Source organism: Ahaetulla prasina, chromosome 8 (assembly GCF_028640845.1).
Source record: "Ahaetulla prasina isolate Xishuangbanna chromosome 8, ASM2864084v1, whole genome shotgun sequence".
In the NCBI taxonomy this organism is placed as follows: Eukaryota; Metazoa; Chordata; class Lepidosauria; order Squamata; family Colubridae; genus Ahaetulla; species Ahaetulla prasina.
In genome coordinates, this window is record NC_080546.1 from 40,990,498 (window position 1) to 41,013,741 (window position 23,244).

General features: G+C 35.2%; 1 protein-coding gene across 2 annotated transcripts in view; it reads right to left on the reverse strand.

The window, feature by feature from the left end:
• Window positions 1–1,435: 1,435 nt before the first annotated feature.
• Window positions 1,436–23,244, reverse strand: part of PCDH10 (protocadherin 10) — a 56,862-nt gene continuing 35,053 nt past the window's right edge. Inside the window, exons 5-6 of one of the 2 annotated variants that reach the window (XM_058193265.1) lie at window positions 9,189–9,264; window positions 1,436–2,073 (exon numbers count right to left, since the gene is read on the reverse strand). In XM_058193265.1, coding sequence (XP_058049248.1) covers window positions 9,230–9,264 — 35 coding nt within the window. In that variant the 3' untranslated portion in view covers window positions 1,436–2,073; window positions 9,189–9,229. The remainder of the gene's footprint in view (window positions 2,074–9,188; window positions 9,265–23,244) is intronic. The other variant, XM_058193266.1, reaches the window with a different exon arrangement.

Here is a 23,244-nt window from a genome sequence, read left to right on the forward strand (position 1 = left end):
GAAGTATAGAAGGATTTGTGTGAAATGTTCCCCTCCCTATTGTCATGAGCGAGAACACTGACATATATGACATATAAGAAATTCCTTTTGTGCACTGTTTCAAACATAGGATCCAGAATCAAAAGCTATCCATGGAAGAGTCTCCCTTTTGTTTTTATAGTTTTAGGGTTACCTTTTTCCATCCTTACTTTTACTAAGTCATAATTTGGACGATTTTCAGATATGAATAATGACGCAAATAGTGGCTCATAGATGTGATCTCAAATTTCCCAAATAATAGAGGATGCTGTTCATCAATTCAGAAGCATGCTGCTTCCACTTTCAACCAAACCAGGAGTGCATTTTTTTAAAAAAATCTGAACCAAGGGCCACACTTGGGATGAAATAAAATATAGCTAATATGATTTCTGTTCAGTCATGTTTTAATTATGACTTCCTATTACATTAAAAATGTGGTAAAAAATTTCTGAGGGCTACACCAAAGCTTTCAGAGCTGCACATAACCCTATGACCTCAAGTTCTACAATAAAACAATTGTCCATATCACAGATACTATTTTAAAATTTCCTTTGTGCACTAGTCAAGGAAGGAAGGAAGATAGGCAGGGTTTTACAGTTTTTCAACTTAAAAATTATAAAATAAAGGTAAGCTTTGCTTTCCAAAGTTCTGAATGTTTGACAATTTATTCTTTTTCTAATTAAAATACCCTTTCTGACATATGTCAAACCATGAAACTCTTATAAAAATAACATTGATGGGCTTAAACTGGTTAACAGTGAAATTAGCATCAACTAAAATTAACTTCAAGTTGCATTAGTATTAAAAGGACCAATTCAAATTAATGTCTGATTATGACTCTGTCCTTGGCTGTTCTTCATGAAAAGATATATTGGCACAAAACTATGACAAATGATTATGTAGGTAAGCTATGTTTCTTGGAGAATGGGAAGAGGATTTCCTTAAATTAGTTATCTTCGTTTATATCATATATTACATTTCAAAATGTACAGACACCCAATGTACATTTTTTAACAACATATACATGTGAGTTTATAGAGCCATTATAAAAAGTTTTTGATTCTAAATTAAAAGCCATAGAAATAGAATCAAAATAATGGAGGTTGATAGTACAGTCAGTGCTTATTTTCATAATTATTGACAGCTGTATCTTTGGCATTGGAAATTCAGTACAATTTTCAGAAAAAAATGGTGTTGCTTACAGCTTTTTAAACAAGGACAAACAGGATTGACCAAAGTACAAAATTTGGGGGATTATTATTAAAGATTTATTTTTTTTTTCTATTTTTCTAGGCAAGGTTAATTTAAGGACCCTGAATTACCTTCTCATCTTAGGGTATGGTGCAGACTGTATGGACTCATTTAAAAATCAACTAAATGGTACCACGTTTCCCGGAAAATTATATGTAATATAATATATATTTTTATATTTATTTAGAAGCTTTGAAATAGTACAGTAAACACTTTGCAACACGGTGTATAAACTACAGAATGTCTCTGATATTTTGTGGGCTTGCAGATTAACAACATTTTCAAGACCCACAGGTGAAAAGAACATGATTCACAATTTCTTTTGTAAAGTTGGAATAGTCTGGGGAACACTTGATCACACAAAAATAATATAAAACAGTCAAGTTTAAAACAGTGATATTGCATTTATAATGCACGTTTCCTTTGTTTAAAATCTGTACGATTGGCTTCTTGTGGCGAATATAAACATCTAAAGGGCTCAGTGACATTTTGGAGAGAGAAGAGAAAGAAGGAGCTATATAGTGCTGTAAACAGGCACACACTGATCAGAGAGGCAAAATCAGTTGCCTCTTTAAGTTTCTATAGTTCCATACATTTCAACTCATTTCTCAGGCCTGCTGAGAGCAAGTAGGTCCTACTATTGGCCATAATGTCTCCAACAGCACAATATTTCTTCAGTTAACACAGAACTGGATGGCCAAGATAATGAAGTTGAAAAGTTGATGCTTTTGTTGGTCGACTTTTGTGCAAATCATGCTGCTTCAGGTAAGTCCCATAGAATTGACTAGCATATCCTTTTCCGTGCTGTAGAAAAAAAGGGGGAAAAATCATAAGTAAAGATGTTAATGTGCACCAGTATTTATTAACAAAAACAATAAATTATTAGATAATTTAACATTGACAATAGTCATTTCATTCGTCTTTATTTCAGAAATAATATAATTATTAAATTATCCCCTCCCCAAGAAAGTATAAATTGCTTATTACAATATTTCTTTATAAATCTTTTAAATTTATATTTAAAATTGGAATATTGTATTATATCCAGAAACATTCTTTGGCAGTACTCTTCTCTTTCCCTTTTCCAGACTTCAATTGTCTAATTTGGTGGGATGATCATAGGACTAACAAGGACTAGTAACTGGAATTTTTCAATTGTGATTATTGGATCTTACAAAATAAGGATAATTACTAAGACTGAAATAATAATCTTTGTTACGATTGCTTCTGCTATTTAGGTTATCTGAGGGACCATCTCTTGCTAGTCACATCTACCTGACCCATCAGAGCAGGGAGGCAGGGAATATTGCAGGTCCCATCCCCGAGGGAGATGCACCTGGTGGGACCGAGAAGAAGGGTCTTCTCCATGGTGGCTCCCTCTGGAACATCATTCCCCCAGAGATTAGAATGGCCCCTACTCTAATACTCTTTCAGAAGGTGCTGAAGACCTGGTTCTGCCAGCGGGCCTGGGGAACCTGGAGCAGGATGGAGTCCATTAAATGGCTCATGTGTTCTGCTGTCACTGGGGTGGGGGGGTGGGAGGCAGGGAGTGATTCTGTTATATTATACTATATTAATGTATTTGATTCTTTTTGTTAGCTTTTATTGTTTTAAATGTGGCTTTATATTCTGTAAACCTCCTTGAGTCACCATGGGCGAATAGGCGGTAATATAAATTCAATAAATAAATAAATAATAGATAAATAGAATCATTGCTATAAATTAGGTGTGGCTAATTAGAAACGGCTGAAGGCTCTGACCTCCCTTATACTATTTGGAAGACCTTGAATAGGTTCAGAGTTTGAATGCCTAAATGTAAAAACAATATGCTCAATTGGAGGCTCCTAGCAGATAACAACATGCTATGTGAATTTGGAGAGATGCAGAGCCCGGCCCATCTGCTGGTATGTCAACTACTACCAGAAACATATACCAATAATTACTTATTTTTGGAAAAGCCAAAGTGGCTTCATTCAGAAGAAGAAAAAGCAATGACAATGTATTTTCTATTTAAATTCATTATTATGCATATCAATAAAAATAAATTCAAGATATACTAACATTATAACCAAATCCTACAAATCACCGTAAGACAAATAATACTCTAAGATCAAAATTATATGAAAAATATCAGACAAAAGAATATTAGATCTGAAATGACTGGATTGTCTTAATGTAATTTTCTTTAAAGAGAATAAACTGCATTTCACAGTTTTAAGAACTATCCCTGTGAATGTTAAAGATTTGTATAATATAGGTCAATAAGTTTTACTGTATGCATCAAAAAAAAACAACATTGGAGAATTTGGAGAAAATTTGTATCCCAAGCACTATCAGTTTCTCAACATAGCTCAAAACATATCTCATTTTTGTTAATTTCTGGTATAATTAATTCCCTGTCAAAAATCTCAATCCCCTCCTAAGACATTTGTTCTCATGTGAACTAAATAATGAAAAGATGGTGACCCAGCTTTCCTCAACATATCTAGAATTTATCTACTATTATAAATAATTATAAAAATAAATAAAATGATCTATCTACCCAAATATTACAAATATTCAAGTACTGATTTGATTATGAATAGTTTATGGATAGGAATGATATAGAGACAGCAATAGTATGATATAGTTCCACTGAAGTGTCTCCAAACACCATCTGAAAATTATTTCCAAATGGTTAAAGTGAAGATGCATTGCAAAAATACTATTGCATTGGCAGTGGCTACATAGTTCTACATTCCTTATAAGGAACAAAACTCAGTATTTTGGTAGAATTTATTTGGAGCAGCCAGGGCCGAAATTCTTCCTACATTTAGCTCCACTTAAATTCCAGTGAAATAAGTAAGAATGTAGCTGAGTCTTATGATGTAATGATTTGTGATTTTAAATAAATAGTTCTAAAGGGAATAATAAGCATTATTAGATACAATGGTAAAGTCTGTAATGCTTTTGAAGGACAGTATTAATATCAATTAGCATCTATAATGAAAAGAAACAAATTTGACTATAATTTCAAGAATCTCATCCTGGAAAACGGTGGTGGTGGTGGAGTTTAAAAGCTCTTTTATCTAATAAGGTAGCTAGAATCAAAAGCTAGTTTGTGATCTTGTTAGAGCTAGTTATTCAAAGGGTGGGGGGATCTCCTGAATATTCTGAGGTTTTATGGAAATGTTCAGTTTAATAGACTTCAGATTCAACTGACAGAATGTGTACATTGTATGTTCCTGTATATGTGTTAAAATCCCACTCACCATTTTATATATGTTAAAACTACATAAAACCCAATATAGATTTAGTGAACATTCTCTTTTAACAGACATTCTTTCCTCCCATTAATCTCTTAAATTGCGGTTCATAGTATAGCAAATACAGCAAGATTGATTAATCAAGAAAACTGTAAGTACAGAGATGATGGTTCCCTTTAAAAAAAGAGTATTTTTTCTCATCCATTGGAACAAAAACTATTGAGATAAAAAATTGTTTTTAATGCAGTTTACATAAAGATAAAAAAGGAAGAAGACTTGCTTTCTAGTTGTATTTCTTACAATGATCTGTTAAAAACATTGACTAGATGGCAGGTCTTTTCATTAGTAGCCATTCTTCCTTCAGGGGTACATTAAGCATCACCATCTGTGTGTTCTGCAAAGATCAAAATGTTCTAATGTGTTTTTGACCTTAGTTGACCTTTAATATACAGTACTATATTTAGTATATTGTTATTTTTTGTTATATTGAGCATTGCCAGTATGAACAGTTTACAAAAAGTAAAAATAAATATTTATTAGTGCTATGCAAAGCTGTTTAGAGGGATTTACAAAGAACCCATCTGAATGTACTGCTTTTAGTATCAAAGACCTAATGCATTTAAAATCCAGCATAGCCTGTAAAGGACCGTCTTCTGTTGTCTGAGAAAATACATTTTCTCCCAGTGACAATGTCATTTTTGTATGCTATGCACTTGCATGTTCAGATCACTTCGGAAAGCCCTCAAAATAGCTATGCTCTGGGAGAACACAGCACTTCCACAGGTCCAAGACTAATTACGCACAGTCCTACTAGCGACCACTTTATCAGATATATCCTATTTTGGCATGTTTATATGCACACTTTTATATGTTCTTCATGAATAGTGTAGCTAGAAGAAAAAGAAATGCAATAAGTATAGACTGTGTCAATTCCATTAAAGCTTCAAGTCTGGTGAAAATTCAGTGATTTGTATTCAGTATCAATGCAATAACAGTATAAAACATCTCTATTTTATTATTTTATCACTTAAAAACAATTAAACTCTCATTACAGTTATTGAAGAATTATCCAAAGACCTGTTTACACACCTTAGGATAACAAGTTTGAACTCAAAGCAAATTTCTAATGTTAGCACATGTTTATCCTTTCAGGAATCACACTAAAACATGGATATCATCCTTAGGTCTCTGTTCCTAGTTCATATTTTAAAATTAAAGTTGTAATGCAGACAATAGCAGCATTATTAATACTAGGAAAGACATTTATACATTCAATAAAGGAAACAATTATGAATAACTCAAATAGTCACTAATTGATTAGCTTTAACTTCATGACAGGCATTATTCCATTATTATATAACTTTTTCTCCCTATGGGCAAGGATGTAAAAACAGTATTTTATCCAATGTGTATCTTTTTAATGGTATCAATTTCTTGCGAAACAGGATCTTGTTTCTATGCAAATAATATCAATATATAGCTGAATTCTATCCAGATAATTAGGACCGTTATTATGTAATTATATACTTAACTATATACTGTAGTATGAGAGTTGGTCCTCTCATGCAGTTGGTGCACCATTGAAATCAGTATTTCCCATGGCCACAAGTTGGACTACTTTATTTAATGTGTGAGATCACTCATGATGCACAAAAAATGCTTAAAACAAGAATTCATAATCCTTACATAATAAATGTATGTGAATATAATAAATTATGTAAGGATTATGAAAGTAGTATTAGTGAAAGTAGTATCATTTACTATAAATACTATTATGTAGTATTTCAGCCATTTGTATTTTTATGTGTATTAAATCACATTCCAGGTCACTTTATTTTTCTGTTACGCATTTTAAGTTAGTATTCCAAAATGCATAGATGTAGATTGATTAAGTCACAAAAACAGAAATGTCATGAAGATCCCCACAGAAATTCCACTGAAATTGATAAATGTTATATCCATGTAAGTCTATTTTCCCAATCTGCAGACTCCAGAACACATTCTAAATCAATCTCTTCAAACAAAAATAACCAAAATCTGCAATTTGAGTCTTGCTCACAATAGACTTTGCCCCCCTTCCCTTCCCTTCCCTTCCCTTCCCTTCCCTTCCCTTCCTTTCCTTTCCTTTCTCTTTCTCTTTCTCTTTTTCCTTTCCTTTTCCCTTTCTAAGCTTAACCTGAAATTAACCTGAAAAGTAGTAAGTACAATTATATCTCTATTTAGCCCTACAGCTAAAATATAGCCATACAACTCCTTCAGCTAGAAGACATATAGGAGCTGTACCTCCCTAATGGGATCAGTAATTAGTCTTCTATTGTTCTTGCTAGTCCTATCATTATCCCGCCAAATTAGACATCTGAAGTTTGGAAAAGGGAAGGGGAAGAGTGAATACGGGACCGCCTACTGCTACCGAATACCTCTCACCGACCCATGCGCTCTCATAGAGAGGGACTCCTCAGGGTGCCGTCAGCGAGGCAATGTCGTCTGGCGACGCCCAGGGGAAGGGCCTTCTCTGTGGGGGCTCCCACCCTCTGGAACGAACTACCTCCAGGACTTCGTCAGCTTCCAGACCTTCGGACCTTCCGCCGCGAGCTTAAAACATACTTATTTAACTGCGCAGGACTGAGTTAGATTTTAAATTATGGGTTTTAAACTGGTTTTACTTTTATATTTTTAATTATTGGGCTTTTAGAATAAGTTTTTTAATTGTTTTTAGATTGTATTTATGTGTTTTTAAATGCCTGTAAACCGCCCTGAGTCCTTTGGGAGATAGGGGGTATACAAATCTGATCAAATAAATAAATAAATAAATAAATAAATACTGACAAAGAATTTTTCTGGATATAATAATCCAGTTAAATATAAATGTTAAAGATTTATAAAGAAATATTATTATAAGTAATCTATAGCTTTTTGGGAGGAGGATAATTTGCTAACTACCGTATATTATTTCTTAAAGCTGAAATAACTGTGAAGTCCAAAATGACTATTGTTGATGTTAAATTATCTTATAATTGATTACTTTTGTTAGTAAACATTTCTGCATTTTATTGATTTGGTGCTTTATGTGGATTGTAGTATAAACACTGAATAGAAAAGCTGCTTCCACAGTCTGAAAAACAAATAGAATCCTACTCAAAATTATAGCATATAAAAGATTTATCAGTTCTTTCTATCTGAGCTGAATTGGCTAGGCTTAAGTCAACTTAATGGAAAGAAATGTATTTAAATTTAAGGAATTGGTTTTAACTGGATCTAAATGACCTTATTTATCTAAATAAAAATATCTCTAATCGCACAAGCATCATAAACAAGAACCAATATCTCTACAGTTTCTTGGGGATTCTGGAGAAGTGAATTGTAGTCTTAAGCTTTTAGTCTTTGATTTCCAGCTTCAGGCACAAAAGTGTCATGATCTATCTGTGGCTTTGTATGTGGAAAATATTCTTCTGAACCCTCATTAAATGTGTGTACATATATATATTATCTGTATGTACATCTGTGTGTACACACACACCTTATCTGTATCTTTACCTACATACTATTTAATTTGCTTGGCCTTTAACAGGATTCCCTTGAACAATTACCACAGATATATGTAAAACCTGTATTTAAAGACTATTATGTTGCAGGTAATCCTCGACTGACAACAATTCATGTAGTGACCGTTCGAAATTACAATGGCACTGAAAAAGGTGACTTATGACCAGTGGTGGGATTCAAATAATTTAACAACTTAATGATTTCTTCCAACAACCAGTTCACCAAACTGCTCAGAAAGTTAACAACCGGTTCTTCCGAAGTGGTGCGAACTGGCTGAATCCCACCACTCCTTATGACTGTTTTTCGCACTTATTACTATTGCTGCATCCCCAAAGTCATATGGTCAAAAATCAGACACTTGGCAACTGACTCATATTTATGACGTTGCAGTGACCCGGTCATATGATCATCTTTTGTGATCTTCCAACAAGCAAAGTCAATGGGGAAACTGGATTCACTTAATAATGTGTTACTAACTTAACAACTGCAGTGATTCACTAAACAACTGTGGCAAGAAAGGTTGTAACATGGAGTAAAACTGACTTAACAACTGTCTTGCTTAGCAACAGAAATTTTGGGCTCAATTGTGGTCTTAAGTTAAGAACTACCTGAATTTCTTTCTGAGTATTTCTATATATTTTTTTCAAAAGCTGATTCTCTGAAACTCATTTAATTTATTTTTATATAATATGAAAGAACCTTCTCCTTTACTCCAAACTTCTAAATGAATATGATTGGCCTCTATAGTGGGAGCGTAATTAATCTTGCAGTTTTCTGCAAGCACTAAAATGTGCCAATATAGAAAATTTGTCTCGACCTGTATTATTATCCTTGCTTTACAGTTGGGGAAATAGAGCCAGAGAGGTTATGTGGAAAGAAGAATTGTTCTGTAGTTAAAGAGATAATATGAACATATCTGAGCTACATCTGGCTTTGCCTTTTGCAAGGGGGAAAAGGGGAAAGGAAATAAAATAACATAAAAGTCTAAAACGCAATCCTATATTCACTTACCTGGGAGCAAATCCCATTGAACTCAATGGGGCTCACTTCTGGTAGGAATATATAGGATTGCACCTCACACCTCTCTGTCCATAATTCCCCCATCTGTAAAAGGAGAATAATAATGCTTACCTATCTCACAGAGGATCTGCAGTTCTTTAATCACTATTCTTTTATAATCCACTTTGTGATCCACAAATGGCAAGGCCTAGAGAAGTGGAAAGCATTACAATCAGTATAAGAAAACATAGAAGAACCAAGAATTCTAAATAAATAAGTTGTCTCGTACAAAGAGCTTTATAATCTCTTAAATATGAAGATAAATTGAAAATAACAGATTTATGTTCATCTCTGACCTGATGGCTTATTTTGAAATTTATAATTAGAAAATTTAAATAAAATTGACATAATTATACATCATATATATGATTTGGTAATAATATTTAGTAATAGTAATCAGAAAAACAATTATCACACAGAAAGCAAAAAATACATAAAATATACGCTTAAAAACAAAGGAAAATGTGAAGGTTAGCACAGACAATTTTAAATGACATAATAAATTCTACACCAACCTGTCTAAAAATTCTATTCAAGATATTTTTAAAAAAATGATTGTATAATGCAATTTTAATTTCAATGCCAATATATGATGTAATATACAATAAAATCTTTATTTTCATTAAGAATGTGTTTATTAAATAGATTTGCTATGTTTGGGTGCTCATCATCATGAAACCAAGAGCAAGTGGACTAATTTCCTAGCAATACAGTTCTTATTATCTCTCTCCTTTACTTCTCTTACATGTTGATTTTTACAAAGAAATCCTGCTGTGCATTGCACCAAAGTCCCCAATCACATCTGAATAATAGAATTTTGCCTTCCTGTCAGTTGAAATTGAAGACAATAAGCCATGTTCAGAACTTCAACATGCTTATTTCACAGCCCATTGTTTCAAGGGGCAAATGAGCCAAACATTTACATATGTAGAAAACATATCCATGACAAAAACAAACAAACAAACAAACAAACCAGCTTTGTTTTAGCTATCAGTTTATACTGTATGGTTTGTTTGTTTGTTTGTTTGTTTGTTTGTTTACATTTATACCCCGCCCTTCTCCGAAGACTCAGGGTGGCTTACAGTGTATAAGGCAATAGTCTCATTCTATTTGCATATTTTTACAAAGTCAACTTATTGCCCCCCCAACAATCTGGGTCCTCATTTTACCTACCTTATAAAGGATGGAAGGCTGAGTCAACCTTGGGCCGGGCTCGAACCTGCAGTAATTGCAGGCTACTGTGGTCAGCTTATCACTGAGATCAGTTTTGCAAATTTTGAAAAAATAGAAATCCTAGGTAGAGCTGATAAGCATGTTGAAGAAGTGATGGTGTGGCCATTACAAGCATCTCCAGAAGAAATGGATTATTTGGAATTGTGGTAGTCAGGATTCAGGTTGAGGCACTTAGCAGAAACTGCATTGGTTATTCTTACTGATGAGTTTGAGTAAAATAAGGATGGTAATCACCCTTATCCTGCTTAGATCTCATAAGGATATTTGTTGATATCTTCTACATTATTTGCATATCTTGGGAGATGTTTTATTGTATTGGGTGGGTCCGGTGGTGAAATCCAATTTTTTTTACTACCAGTTCTGTGGGCGTGGCTTGGTGGGTGTGGTGTGGCTTGGTGGGCATGGCAGGGGAAGGATATTGCAAAATCTCCATTCCCACCCCACTCTGGGGCCAGCCAGAGATGGTATTTTCCGGTTCTCTGAACTACTCAAAATTTTTGTTACCGGTTCTCCAGAACCTGTCAAAACCTGCTGGTTTTTACCCCTGGGTCAGTCCAGATATTGGTTGGGAGTAGAGGAATTAAGCCAGCAGGCACTTCAATGTGGAGATCCCCCAGGACTTTTTTATTTTTTGTCATTTTTAATATCTACACAAAAAGGTAGGAAAAGGCCATCCATCAGTATGGGTTGAGACAGCAATATGCTATTGATACCAATTACACATGATAACTTGGTCATTACAATGGCCATGTTTATATTACTTGGCTATGGGTTTTTCTTGTGTACCTCAAGATTATATTCACAGCCCATTAGAAAAGCTGATTCAGGGTGATACCAAGTTTGATTTCTAATGGGGATCTGCTCTATTTGAAAGTGCACATTCATAGTTTGAAAGTATGGGTCCCTGAACTCACAGTTCAGAATATGGATCTCAGAGCACATAACTTCTGCTGGAGATCATGGCCAGAAAGGTTGTATGAAAACTGCCATTTTTCTTAGAAGAAGATTTTCTGATGACAGCCCCTTCATTACCTTATTACCTTATCTATGGATCACCACAATGTGCTGTACACGGGGCTTCCCTTGAAGTCCAACCAGAACTTTCAGATGGTACAAAATATGATCACATGTACTTAATGTGATACTATAATATAATAACCCAGCTATCAAGCTTCACTGCTTATTCCTTGTCTATGAGCACAGTTCAAGTGGCTATTACCTATAAAGTCCTATATTGTTAATAGCTTGTTAGAAGTATTTATCTCATGTAAATTCTAATGGAGAAAAACATTCCCAGTGTTCTCCTTTGGAACAGTTTATCTCCTATTCCAAACCAAGAACGAACCTATTCTCTTAGCCCTTAGAGTGCTACTTAAGGACTGCATGTTTTCCCCAGAAAGTCTTTCAAGAATAAATAACCAAAATTAAATTTGAGCCAAACATTGCTATTGGTACTATGATTATAGTACTCTACTATATTATGACATTATTGTATTGTTAAATACTACATTTTGAATTAAAGCAATTTATGAATACAGTAGATACTGCAGAAAAAACAATTGCTACCAACCTGCTTTCCATTGAGGTCCTGTATACTGCACAAGTCAAAAATATTTACAGATCCCTCACATCCTGGACATTAACTGTTTCAACTCCTATCCTCAAAACAACCCTATAGAGCACTGCACACCAGAACAACCAGACACAAGAACATTTTCCTGAATACCATCATTCTGCAAAACAAATAATTCACTCAACATTATCAAACTATTCACATTAGGCTGCATTACTATTGCTATTGGTCTTCTTATTGTTCCTGTCGCCCACCTCCTCCCACTTACGACTGTATGAGTATAACGTTGCTATATCTTTATGATTTATATTGATTGTTTCCTAGTATGATTTGATCGCTTATTTGTACCCTATGACTATCATTAAGTGTTGTACCTTACGATTCTTGATGTATGTATATTTTCTTTTATGTACACTGAGAGCATATGCACCAAGACAAATTCCTTGTGTGTCCAATAGAATAAAAAATTCTATTCTATCTATTCTATAAAAAAAATTAAAAAATGTTTTTAAAATGTGTATAAAGAAAATAGGTAGTTTTTATATTGGTTTATAGTCAAAATATCAGCATCAATATCTACGGTTATTGACACTGTTTCTCTGAAAGAAAAGCACAGGGATTTTGAAATCAATAGCAAGAAACTCCAGAGTCAAATGCCACAAGATTTGTATTATCTTTCAGCTGACTTTACAACTATGTGCTGAGGATGGAAGTTTTGTCAATATGAAGGCAGGGAACCTTTTAGACTCATCTAAGAATATGAAGGGAAAATTAATGGAATGAGCTAAAGGAAAAATAAACCTGGCTGCGTAAATGTAGACCAGATCTAAATTTGCATGTTTCTCTCCCAGCAAAAACATTCTCTTTTTCCACATTGGGCAATGTTGTTGTTATAACACTTAAATAAAGCAGCACAACTAGCATGTCTTATTATTTTGATGCAGGAAAATGTTACAAAAAGTGTAGAGTGTAATTACAAAAGAAAAATCACTTGTATCACCACCAACCTAGATGAAAATAATGGAAACAATTCCATGTGATCAGCCCTTAGTACTGAATACTTAAGCACAGCTTTGAGTTATTATGAAAAGTGGCTTTTCTTGAAAAGTAGAACTATATCTTCAGGCCATGCTTAAAAAAATATTTTTTAAAAAATCTTCAGTTCCTGTCATCAAATATGATGACATATTGTCTAAACAATTTTTATTATTTCTGTAAATCTAAGGCCTACCAGCTGTTCCTCAAGACAATTTGCTCCAAAATCTTCATTATAAACTGTTACTCTCCTTCAACATTAAAATGCTTGTCTTAACTCCCAACAAGAGACTAGTGCCTATCTTGAGTGATGTTTGCAGACTACTAAATATTATTATTATTCTGTGGTTCATTAATTAGCAGTCCCAGTGAGACTTTTCTTACAGAAGAAAAATAAAAGGGAGGGTTAAATAAACAAATATGAATATTCATACTATATGCATGTTACTAAGACAAAAACAAGTTTCCATCCAAGTAAAAAATATAATAGTGTTCTTCACCTGATTTGATAACTACTGTATGCATTATAGTTTCTTTCTGTTCTTTTTGGGGGGTGGGATGGGCTGGGTTGAAGGAAAGAGCAGAGGTGGGTTTCAGCAGGTTCTGACCAGTTCTGGAGAACCGGTAGCAAAAATTTTGAGTAGTTCGGAGAACCAATAGTAAAAATTCTGACTAGACTTGCCCCCATCTATTCTCTGCCTCCCGAGTCCCAGCTGATTTGGAGGAAATCAGGCTTTTGCAGTAACCTTCCCCTGGATTGGGGAGGGAATGGAGATTTTACAGTATCCTTCCCCTGCAATGCCCACCAAGCCACACCCACAGAACCGGTAGTAAAAAAAATTGAAACCCACCACTGGGGAAGAGACTAAGTGGGTTTTCAAAGCAACTAACTCCAATATCTTGGGAGACTAAGATATACTATGTGCCTGTATATCTTAGAAAGTGGCAAAGGAAAGAAAGATTTAAATTTTAGCTGTTAAGGCATGCTAGGACAAAAAAGGTAATATATATAAAGCCCATATGAGATCAAAATTACAATTTTCTGACAAAGTTCAAGAATTTGCTCTTATATGGATCAGCAGTTCTATGCACAGACTGGATAAAAGGCGTGTGTGTGTGTGTGTGTGTGTGTGTGTGTGTGTTTTCACACTGAGGAATGTATGCCTCCCGGTCCCAGTCCTGGCTCCATGCCCACACAAACTGCAGAAGGAGAATCTCCCTGCCCCAGCCCTGACTCCATGCCCAGGCAAACGGAGCAGCTAGACCCCTCCCCCTCCTCCACAGCAGGTGAGCCTGAGGAGGGTTTATTACCAACAGCTGATTGGTGTGACCCTCGCATCAGAAGATTGGAGAGACGGAGGCTACAGAGGGAAGGGAGGGGCAGGCCTTAATGAGTGCTGAGTCATGGTGCCACACCCCATGGCCTATATAAAGGAGCTACTTTCTGGCAGTCTCTGAGTCAGGCAAAAAGTCAAACTTATCTTGCTGAAGTCACTTACTGGTCTCCTGCCTGCTCTGAGGACTTTGCTAGGACTTTGGGCAGAGCTGCAGAGGCACGCCTGATTCGGATTTCCCGGACCCAGCCGTCAGCGGAGGAGTGGGACACGACACTTATAAAGGATGGAAGGCTGAGTCAACCTTGGGCCGGGCTCGAACCTGCAGTAATTGCAGGCTACTGTGGTCAGCTTATCACTGAGATCAGTTTTGCAAATTTTGAAAAAATAGAAATCCTAGGTAGAGCTGATAAGCATGTTGAAGAAGTGATGGTGTGGCCATTACAAGCATCTCCAGAAGAAATGGATTATTTGGAATTGTGGTAGTCAGGATTCAGGTTGAGGCACTTAGCAGAAACTGCATTGGTTATTCTTACTGATGAGTTTGAGTAAAATAAGGATGGTAATCACCCTTATCCTGCTTAGATCTCATAAGGATATTTGTTGATATCTTCTACATTATTTGCATATCTTGGGAGATGTTTTATTGTATTGGGTGGGTCCGGTGGTGAAATCCAATTTTTTTTACTACCAGTTCTGTGGGCGTGGCTTGGTGGGTGTGGTGTGGCTTGGTGGGCATGGCAGGGGAAGGATATTGCAAAATCTCCATTCCCACCCCACTCTGGGGCCAGCCAGAGATGGTATTTTCCGGTTCTCTGAACTACTCAAAATTTTTGTTACCGGTTCTCCAGAACCTGTCAAAACCTGCTGGTTTTTACCCCTGGGTCAGTCCAGATATTGGTTGGGAGTAGAGGAATTAAGCCAGCAGGCACTTCAATGTGGAGATCCCCCAGGACTTTTTTATTTTTTGTCATTTTTAATATCTACACAAAAAGGTAGGAAAAGGCCATCCATCAGTATGGGTTGAGACAGCAATATGCTATTGATACCAATTACACATGATAACTTGGTCATTACAATGGCCATGTTTATATTACTTGGCTATGGGTTTTTCTTGTGTACCTCAAGATTATATTCACAGCCCATTAGAAAAGCTGATTCAGGGTGATACCAAGTTTGATTTCTAATGGGGATCTGCTCTATTTGAAAGTGCACATTCATAGTTTGAAAGTATGGGTCCCTGAACTCACAGTTCAGAATATGGATCTCAGAGCACATAACTTCTGCTGGAGATCATGGCCAGAAAGGTTGTATGAAAACTGCCATTTTTCTTAGAAGAAGATTTTCTGATGACAGCCCCTTCATTACCTTATTACCTTATCTATGGATCACCACAATGTGCTGTACACGGGGCTTCCCTTGAAGTCCAACCAGAACTTTCAGATGGTACAAAATATGATCACATGTACTTAATGTGATACTATAATATAATAACCCAGCTATCAAGCTTCACTGCTTATTCCTTGTCTATGAGCACAGTTCAAGTGGCTATTACCTATAAAGTCCTATATTGTTAATAGCTTGTTAGAAGTATTTATCTCATGTAAATTCTAATGGAGAAAAACATTCTAGTGTTCTCCTTTGGAACAGTTTATCTCCTATTCCAAACCAAGAACGAACCTATTCTCTTAGCAGAGTCCTCAGCCAGCAAAGCTGGCTGAGGAACTCTGGGAATTGAAGTCCACAAGTCTTAAAGGGACCAAGTTTGGACACCCCTGTCTTAGCCCTTAGAGTGCTACTTAAGGACTGCATGTTTTCCCCAGAAAGTCTTTCAAGAATAAATAACCAAAATTAAATTTGAGCCAAACATTGCTATTGGTACTATGATTATAGTACTCTACTATATTATGACATTATTGTATTGTTAAATACTACATTTTGAATTAAAGCAATTTATGAATACAGTAGATACTGCAGAAAAAACAATTGCTACCAACCTGCTTTCCATTGAGGTCCTGTATACTGCACAAGTCAAAAATATTTACAGATCCCTCACATCCTGGACATTAACTGTTTCAACTCCTATCCTCAAAACAACCCTATAGAGCACTGCACACCAGAACAACCAGACACAAGAACATTTTTTCCTGAATACCATCATTCTGCAAAACAAATAATTCACTCAACATTATCAAACTATTCACATTAGGCTGCATTACTATTGCTATTGGTACTATGATTATAGTACTCTACTATATTATGACATTATTGTATTGTTAAATACTACATTTTGAATTAAAGCAATATATCAGAAGCAAACAGCACAAATAATAGTAAATGGTGGGTTAACAGAAACTTTTAAAATTGAGAAAGGGACGAGACAGGGATGTCCCTTGTCCCCATTACTTTTTATTTTTGTCATTTTAATATCTACACAAAAGGTAGGAAAAGGCCATCCATCAGTATGGGTTGAGACAGCAATATGCTATTGATACCAATTACACATGATAACTTGGTCATTACAATGGCCATGTTTATATTACTTGGCTATGGGTTTTCTTGTGTACCTCAAGATTATATTCACAGCCCATTAGAAAAGCTGATTCAGGGTGATACCAAGTTTGACACCCTGTCTTAGCCCTTAGAGTGCTACTTAAGGACTGCATGTTTTCCCCAGAAAGTCTTTCAAGAATAAATAACCAAAATTAAATTTGAGCCAAACATTGCTATTGGTACTATGATTATAGTACTCTACTATATTATGACATTATTGTATTGTTAAATACTACATTTTGAATTAAAGCAATTTATGAATACAGTAGATACTGCAGAAAAAACAATTGCTACCAACCTGCTTTCCATTGAGGTCCTGTATACTGCACAAGTCAAAAATATTTACAGATCCCTCACATCCTGGACATTAACTGTTTCAACTCCTATCCTCAAAACAACCCTATAGAGCACTGCACACCAGAACAACCAGACACAAGAACATTTTTTCCTGAATACCATCATTCTGCAAAACAAATAATTCACTCAACATTATCAAACTATTCACATTAGGCTGCATTACTATTGCTATTGGTCTTCTTATTGTTCCTGTCGCCCACCTCCTCCCACTTACGACTGTATGAGTATAACGTTGCTATATCTTTATGATTTATATTGATTGTTTCCTAGTATGATTTGATCGCTTATTTGTACCCTATGACTATCATTAAGTGTTGTACCTTACGATTCTTGATGTATGTATATTTTCTTTTATGTACACTGAGAGCATATGCACCAAGACAAATTCCTTGTGTGTCCAATAGAATAAAAAATTCTATTCTATCTATTCTATAAAAAAAATTAAAAAATGTTTTTAAAATGTGTATAAAGAAAATAGGTAGTTTTTATATTGGTTTATAGTCAAAATATCAGCATCAATATCTACGGTTATTGACACTGTTTCTCTGAAAGAAAAGCACAGGGATTTTGAAATCAATAGCAAGAAACTCCAGAGTCAAATGCCACAAGATTTGTATTATCTTTCAGCTGACTTTACAACTATGTGCTGAGGATGGAAGTTTTGTCAATATGAAGGCAGGAACCTTTTAGACTCATCTAAGAATATGAAGGGAAAATTAATGGAATGAGCTAAAGGAAAAATAAACCTGGCTGCGTAAATGTAGACCAGATCTAAATTTGCATGTTTCTCTCCCAGCAAAAACATTCTCTTTTTCCACATTGGGCAATGTTGTTGTTATAACACTTAAATAAAGCAGCACAACTAGCATGTCTTATTATTTTGATGCAGGAAAATGTTACAAAAAGTGTAGAGTGTAATTACAAAAGAAAAATCACTTGTATCACCACCAACCTAGATGAAAATAATGGAAACAATTCCATGTGATCAGCCCTTAGTACTGAATACTTAAGCACAGCTTTGAGTTATTATGAAAAGTGGCTTTTCTTGAAAAGTAGAACTATATCTTCAGGCCATGCTTAAAAAAATATTTTTTAAAAAATCTTCAGTTCCTGTCATCAAATATGATGACATATTGTCTAGAGCAATTTTTTTATTATTTCTGTAAATCTAAGGCCTACCAGCTGTTCCTCAAGACAATTTGCTCCAAAATCTTCATTATAAACTGTTACTCTCCTTCAACATTAAAATGCTTGTCTTAACTCCCAACAAGAGACTAGTGCCTATCTTGAGTGATGTTTGCAGACTACTAAATATTATTATTATTCTGTGGTTCATTAATTAGCAGTCCCAGTGAGACTTTTCTTACAGAAGAAAAATAAAAGGGAGGGTTAAATAAACAAATATGAATATTCATACTATATGCATGTTACTAAGACAAAAACAAGTTTCCATCCAAGTAAAAAATATAATAGTGTTCTTCACCTGATTTGATAACTACTGTATGCATTATAGTTTCTTTCTGTTCTTTTTGGGGGGTGGGATGGGCTGGGTTGAAGGAAAGAGCAGAGGTGGGTTTCAGCAGGTTCTGACCAGTTCTGGAGAACCGGTAGCAAAAATTTTGAGTAGTTCGGAGAACCAATAGTAAAAATTCTGACTAGACTCGCCCCCATCTATTCTCTGCCTCCCGAGTCCCAGCTGATCTGGAGGAAATCAGGCTTTTGCAGTAACCTTCCCCTGGATTGGGGAGGGAATGGAGATTTTACAGTATCCTTCCCCTGCAATGCCCACCAAGCCACACCCACAGAACCGGTAGTAAAAAAAATTGAAACCCACCACTGGGGAAGAGACTAAGTGGGTTTTCAAAGCAACTAACTCCAATATCTTGGGAGACTAAGATATACTATGTGCCTGTATATCTTAGAAAGTGGCAAAGGAAAGAAAGATTTAAATTTTAGCTGTTAAGGCATGCTAGGACAAAAAAGGTAATATATATAAAGCCCATATGAGATCAAAATTACAATTTTCTGACAAAGTTCAAGAATTTGCTCTTATATGGATCAGCAGTTCTATGCACAGACTGGATGCAAGGCGTGTGTGTGTGTGTGTGTGTTTTCATAGGTTTTCACAGGTATAGGTATGTAGGTCTTGGCATATTCGGGTCTTTTCCCGTGTAAGGTTGAGGGTATCTTGGCGACATTTTGATGAGGTCTCACTCATCATCTTCAGGCTGGTGCTTTCAGCTTCGTGCTTGTGCAAACCCAAACCCATACAGATTCAAACCCAAACCCATCCCACAGATGAAACACAACCACCATCCAGAAGCCAGACCATGCTGACACCACTGGCTGCTGTGCCCCCCTCCGATCCCCACACAAAGCAGGAGCAGGCTGACACACACCAGGAACACATGACAGGACCTTGGACTTGGAGCCAAACCAGGGCCCGGGATGTTGCATCACAGCCATCTGCTCAAGACATCACATCACAGAACTTCAGAGGCCACAACACCAAAGCTCAGGAACAAAAGACTAGGACCACACCCACACAGGATACTAGGAAACAGCTGACCAATCTGCAAGCACCCACTCCATCTACCAATCAGGATGCAACCACAGAGCCAACCAACCCGTTCACAGCAACACTCCCCACCTCCCCACCAGTATTTATAGAGAGATGGCAGCTCCGACCACTCTTTGCTCGAGAAGCACGAAGCCGAAGACACCAGCCTGAAGATGATGAATGAGACCTCGTCAAAACGTCGCCAAGATACTCTCAACCTTACATGGGAAAAAACCAAAAATGCCAAGATTGAATTGAAAATTTTGGCATATTTTAAAAAACTGCAGAAATTGAATAATAAATTGAATAATGTAGAAACCAGGGAATAACCTTATTTAATTTCCTAGATTTGCCTGATGCATGCATTACTTATCAAAACTACACACTGGTAGTAATTAGAAAACCATATATAGGCTAGAGAATTTCAAATTCAAAAATGCACTAGAATGACTTTTGACCAGTTTGACCCCAGCCTAACCTCTTTTTAGAGGCTGTTGTGAAGATTAAGTCCATCCCCTCCACTTTGCAGAGTGGACACTATAGACAATATACAAAGCTTCAAGAATTTATTCACTATAAAAGCAGTATAGAAATAATATGTATATTGGGCAGAGCCAGTGTGCCTCTGCATTCTATTCCTTTAAGTTTCTGTATAGCTGACTATGTCTTAGGCATTTGGTTTTTTTAAATTAATACTGTACCCAGAATTCTATGTTTCTGTCCCCAGCCATTTTTCATCTCACTTGAATACACATTGTCTGTGCAGTAGAATTAATAGCTGAACAGAATATCTGGGTTAGTAGCAACATTTCTAAAATATTGCATGTTTTTCTCCCATCAAAAACATCCTCCTGTTTCACATTGGGCCGCATGTCCCCAAAAAATCACAAAACATATAACAAATATCTCAGCATCTACCGCAACATTTTTGCTGTAATAGATCATTTGTGTCCTCCACAATATATTGTTCTACTTTTAAATCCATGAAAGACATACTGCAGCAAGAAAAAAATATTCAACAGGTAAATCATTTTGTAATGGGATGAAATGGAAAGAACTCAAGAACATTTTAGGATAGATTGTAGGCAGAAAAGAAGAAAAATTGTCTGGTGGAATGATTGAGACTGAAACTGTATAAGAACATCAATGCCTTTATCTGGTTTCATTTTTATACAAGAAAGTGAAATATATTTATCTTTATATTTCTATACACATTTTTATACAAGAATGTAGAATATGTTTATCTTTCAATCACCGGTAAATTGACATAAACCTCTATAGATAAATAGTTCACTTAGAAAAAAGGTGACACCCTAGTAATCAAGAACATGCATTTTGTATGAAAGATCCCAGATTCATATTTCTAAATAGAGTTAGGAAAGAATATTGCCTGATATTTTGGACAACCACTGCCTTTTACTGTAGACAAAACTATGTGGAATGGACCAGAAATAAAACTCAGTACAAAACAGGTTTCTAGATTTTTCAGTTCCAAGCAAACAGAAAGGGAGTTGCTAAGCTCAATCTTAAAAAACGAAGAAAATTGGGAATGCCACAATTTGCTATATAGGATAATTATTTGACTGCTTTTGTGCTAGGCAATGATCTGTGATGTAAAAAAAAATCATTTCTGTATTGCCTCACAAGCTTAACAGCATTAACACATGAACATCATGATATTCAAACTGACAGCTTTAATTCCAAGAAAAAAACCCACATCAGCTCTCTCAAAAATGCAACTATTACATATTTAATTTTGTTCACTGCTATGATCTCTTTTACTGATGCATTTGAAGGGAAGCATATACTCTTGCTATCTCACATTTTAAAACATACTCCATAATTTTTATTAAAAATATTTGCAAATAGCTTTGTTTTTCTGAATTTTAATCTTGCTTTTAATCTTTTTTTTCTAAACAGCTTATCTTATTTTTGTTCTTATATGTATGTATTTTTATTGTGAATTACTTTCTTAGCTTTTGAGAGCATTTGAAAGATGGGAGAAATGAAAGAAATAATATGCAGTAAAGCTAACAATATAAATGTGAATATAAAAATGCTTTTATATGCACATTTTATGTGTACTTTATCACTTTAATTTTGTTATCCAAATTTTACTTAGTTACGTGTTTGGTTAACCTCATTTATTCTATAAAAGTTAAGCTGTTTAACATATCACTTTCTCTTCCAAATTTTCTCTGCAATACTTTAAGCCCAGCAAACAAGCAATCTTTGTTCAGTTATTTAGAGTTGCTGAAAAACATTTGAAATATTCACATAACACCATATATAAAAGAAACATGATACTAACATGATCATTTCTCTCTATCCAACTAACGTTTTTGAAACTTCTTTGATCCAGATATTTACAATCATGATTATATATATAAAAGAACCTTAGAATTTTTCAATGTGCAATAAAATTGTATTTGTTCATATGTACTCTCATCCAAGAAGCACTGAAATATTGCAGCTTCAGCTTGGAGTACAGAAACAATCAAATGCTTTTCTTAATTACCATACATAGCTATGCTTTATTATTGCTAATGTCCTCTTAATAACTGTCAGTTATATTATGCTTAGCATTAGGTTTGGCCCATTATATTTAAACACATTCACATAAAGTTGCTTCAAATTAAATTGTTTACTTTCTGTTTATTTAAAGAAAATACATTGTTTCCACTTGCTATAGCTCATTTAGTCATACACATTCACACAACCCGTAATGACTAAGTAATGAACATATGGGTTACCTAGCAAAATGTCTCAAATTTAATCTGTGGTATACTGAACAATGCACTTCCCCCACCCCCCGGTCTGAGGATCATAGCTGGTCTTGGTATGCTAGGAAATGCTTTTCATAGAATAAGTAGAAGCCAGCATTAAAAAAAAGTTCCACTTATTTTATTTAAATGTAATAAAATCAGTAAAATATGTAGTCTTAATATAATATACAGTTTGACAACCACAGGTAAATATCTGGAAGATACACTTAAGGACATATGGACTTCAGGCTTAAAAATGTGCACTTCTAATGTACAGCCAGGAAATAGTCCTTGTTGAGACCTCCTACAGCCTTTACGGGACAACACTGACATCATGTATCAATGCATAATATGCTATGTTCCAAATACAGTGGTACCTTGGTACTCATCATTAATAGATTCCATCAGGCATGATAAGTACCAAAAACGATGAGTACTGAACATTTTTCCCCATAAGGAATAATACAGTGAAACACAAGGCAGCCAGCACCAACAAGTTCTAGCTTCTGTATTGAGTACCAAACAAATGATAAGTACTGGGACAAAATTTCTCCATCAAAATGCATTGAGTGCAAATTCAACGAGTTTCAAAGCAGCTGAGCATCAAGGTACCATTGTATAAGAACCCACATTTTTAAAAATACTGTAACTCTTGCTTATTTTCCAAATTTTCCTTTTACAGGAAGGTTGTTGACACGGTGGTGGTAGATCAACCACT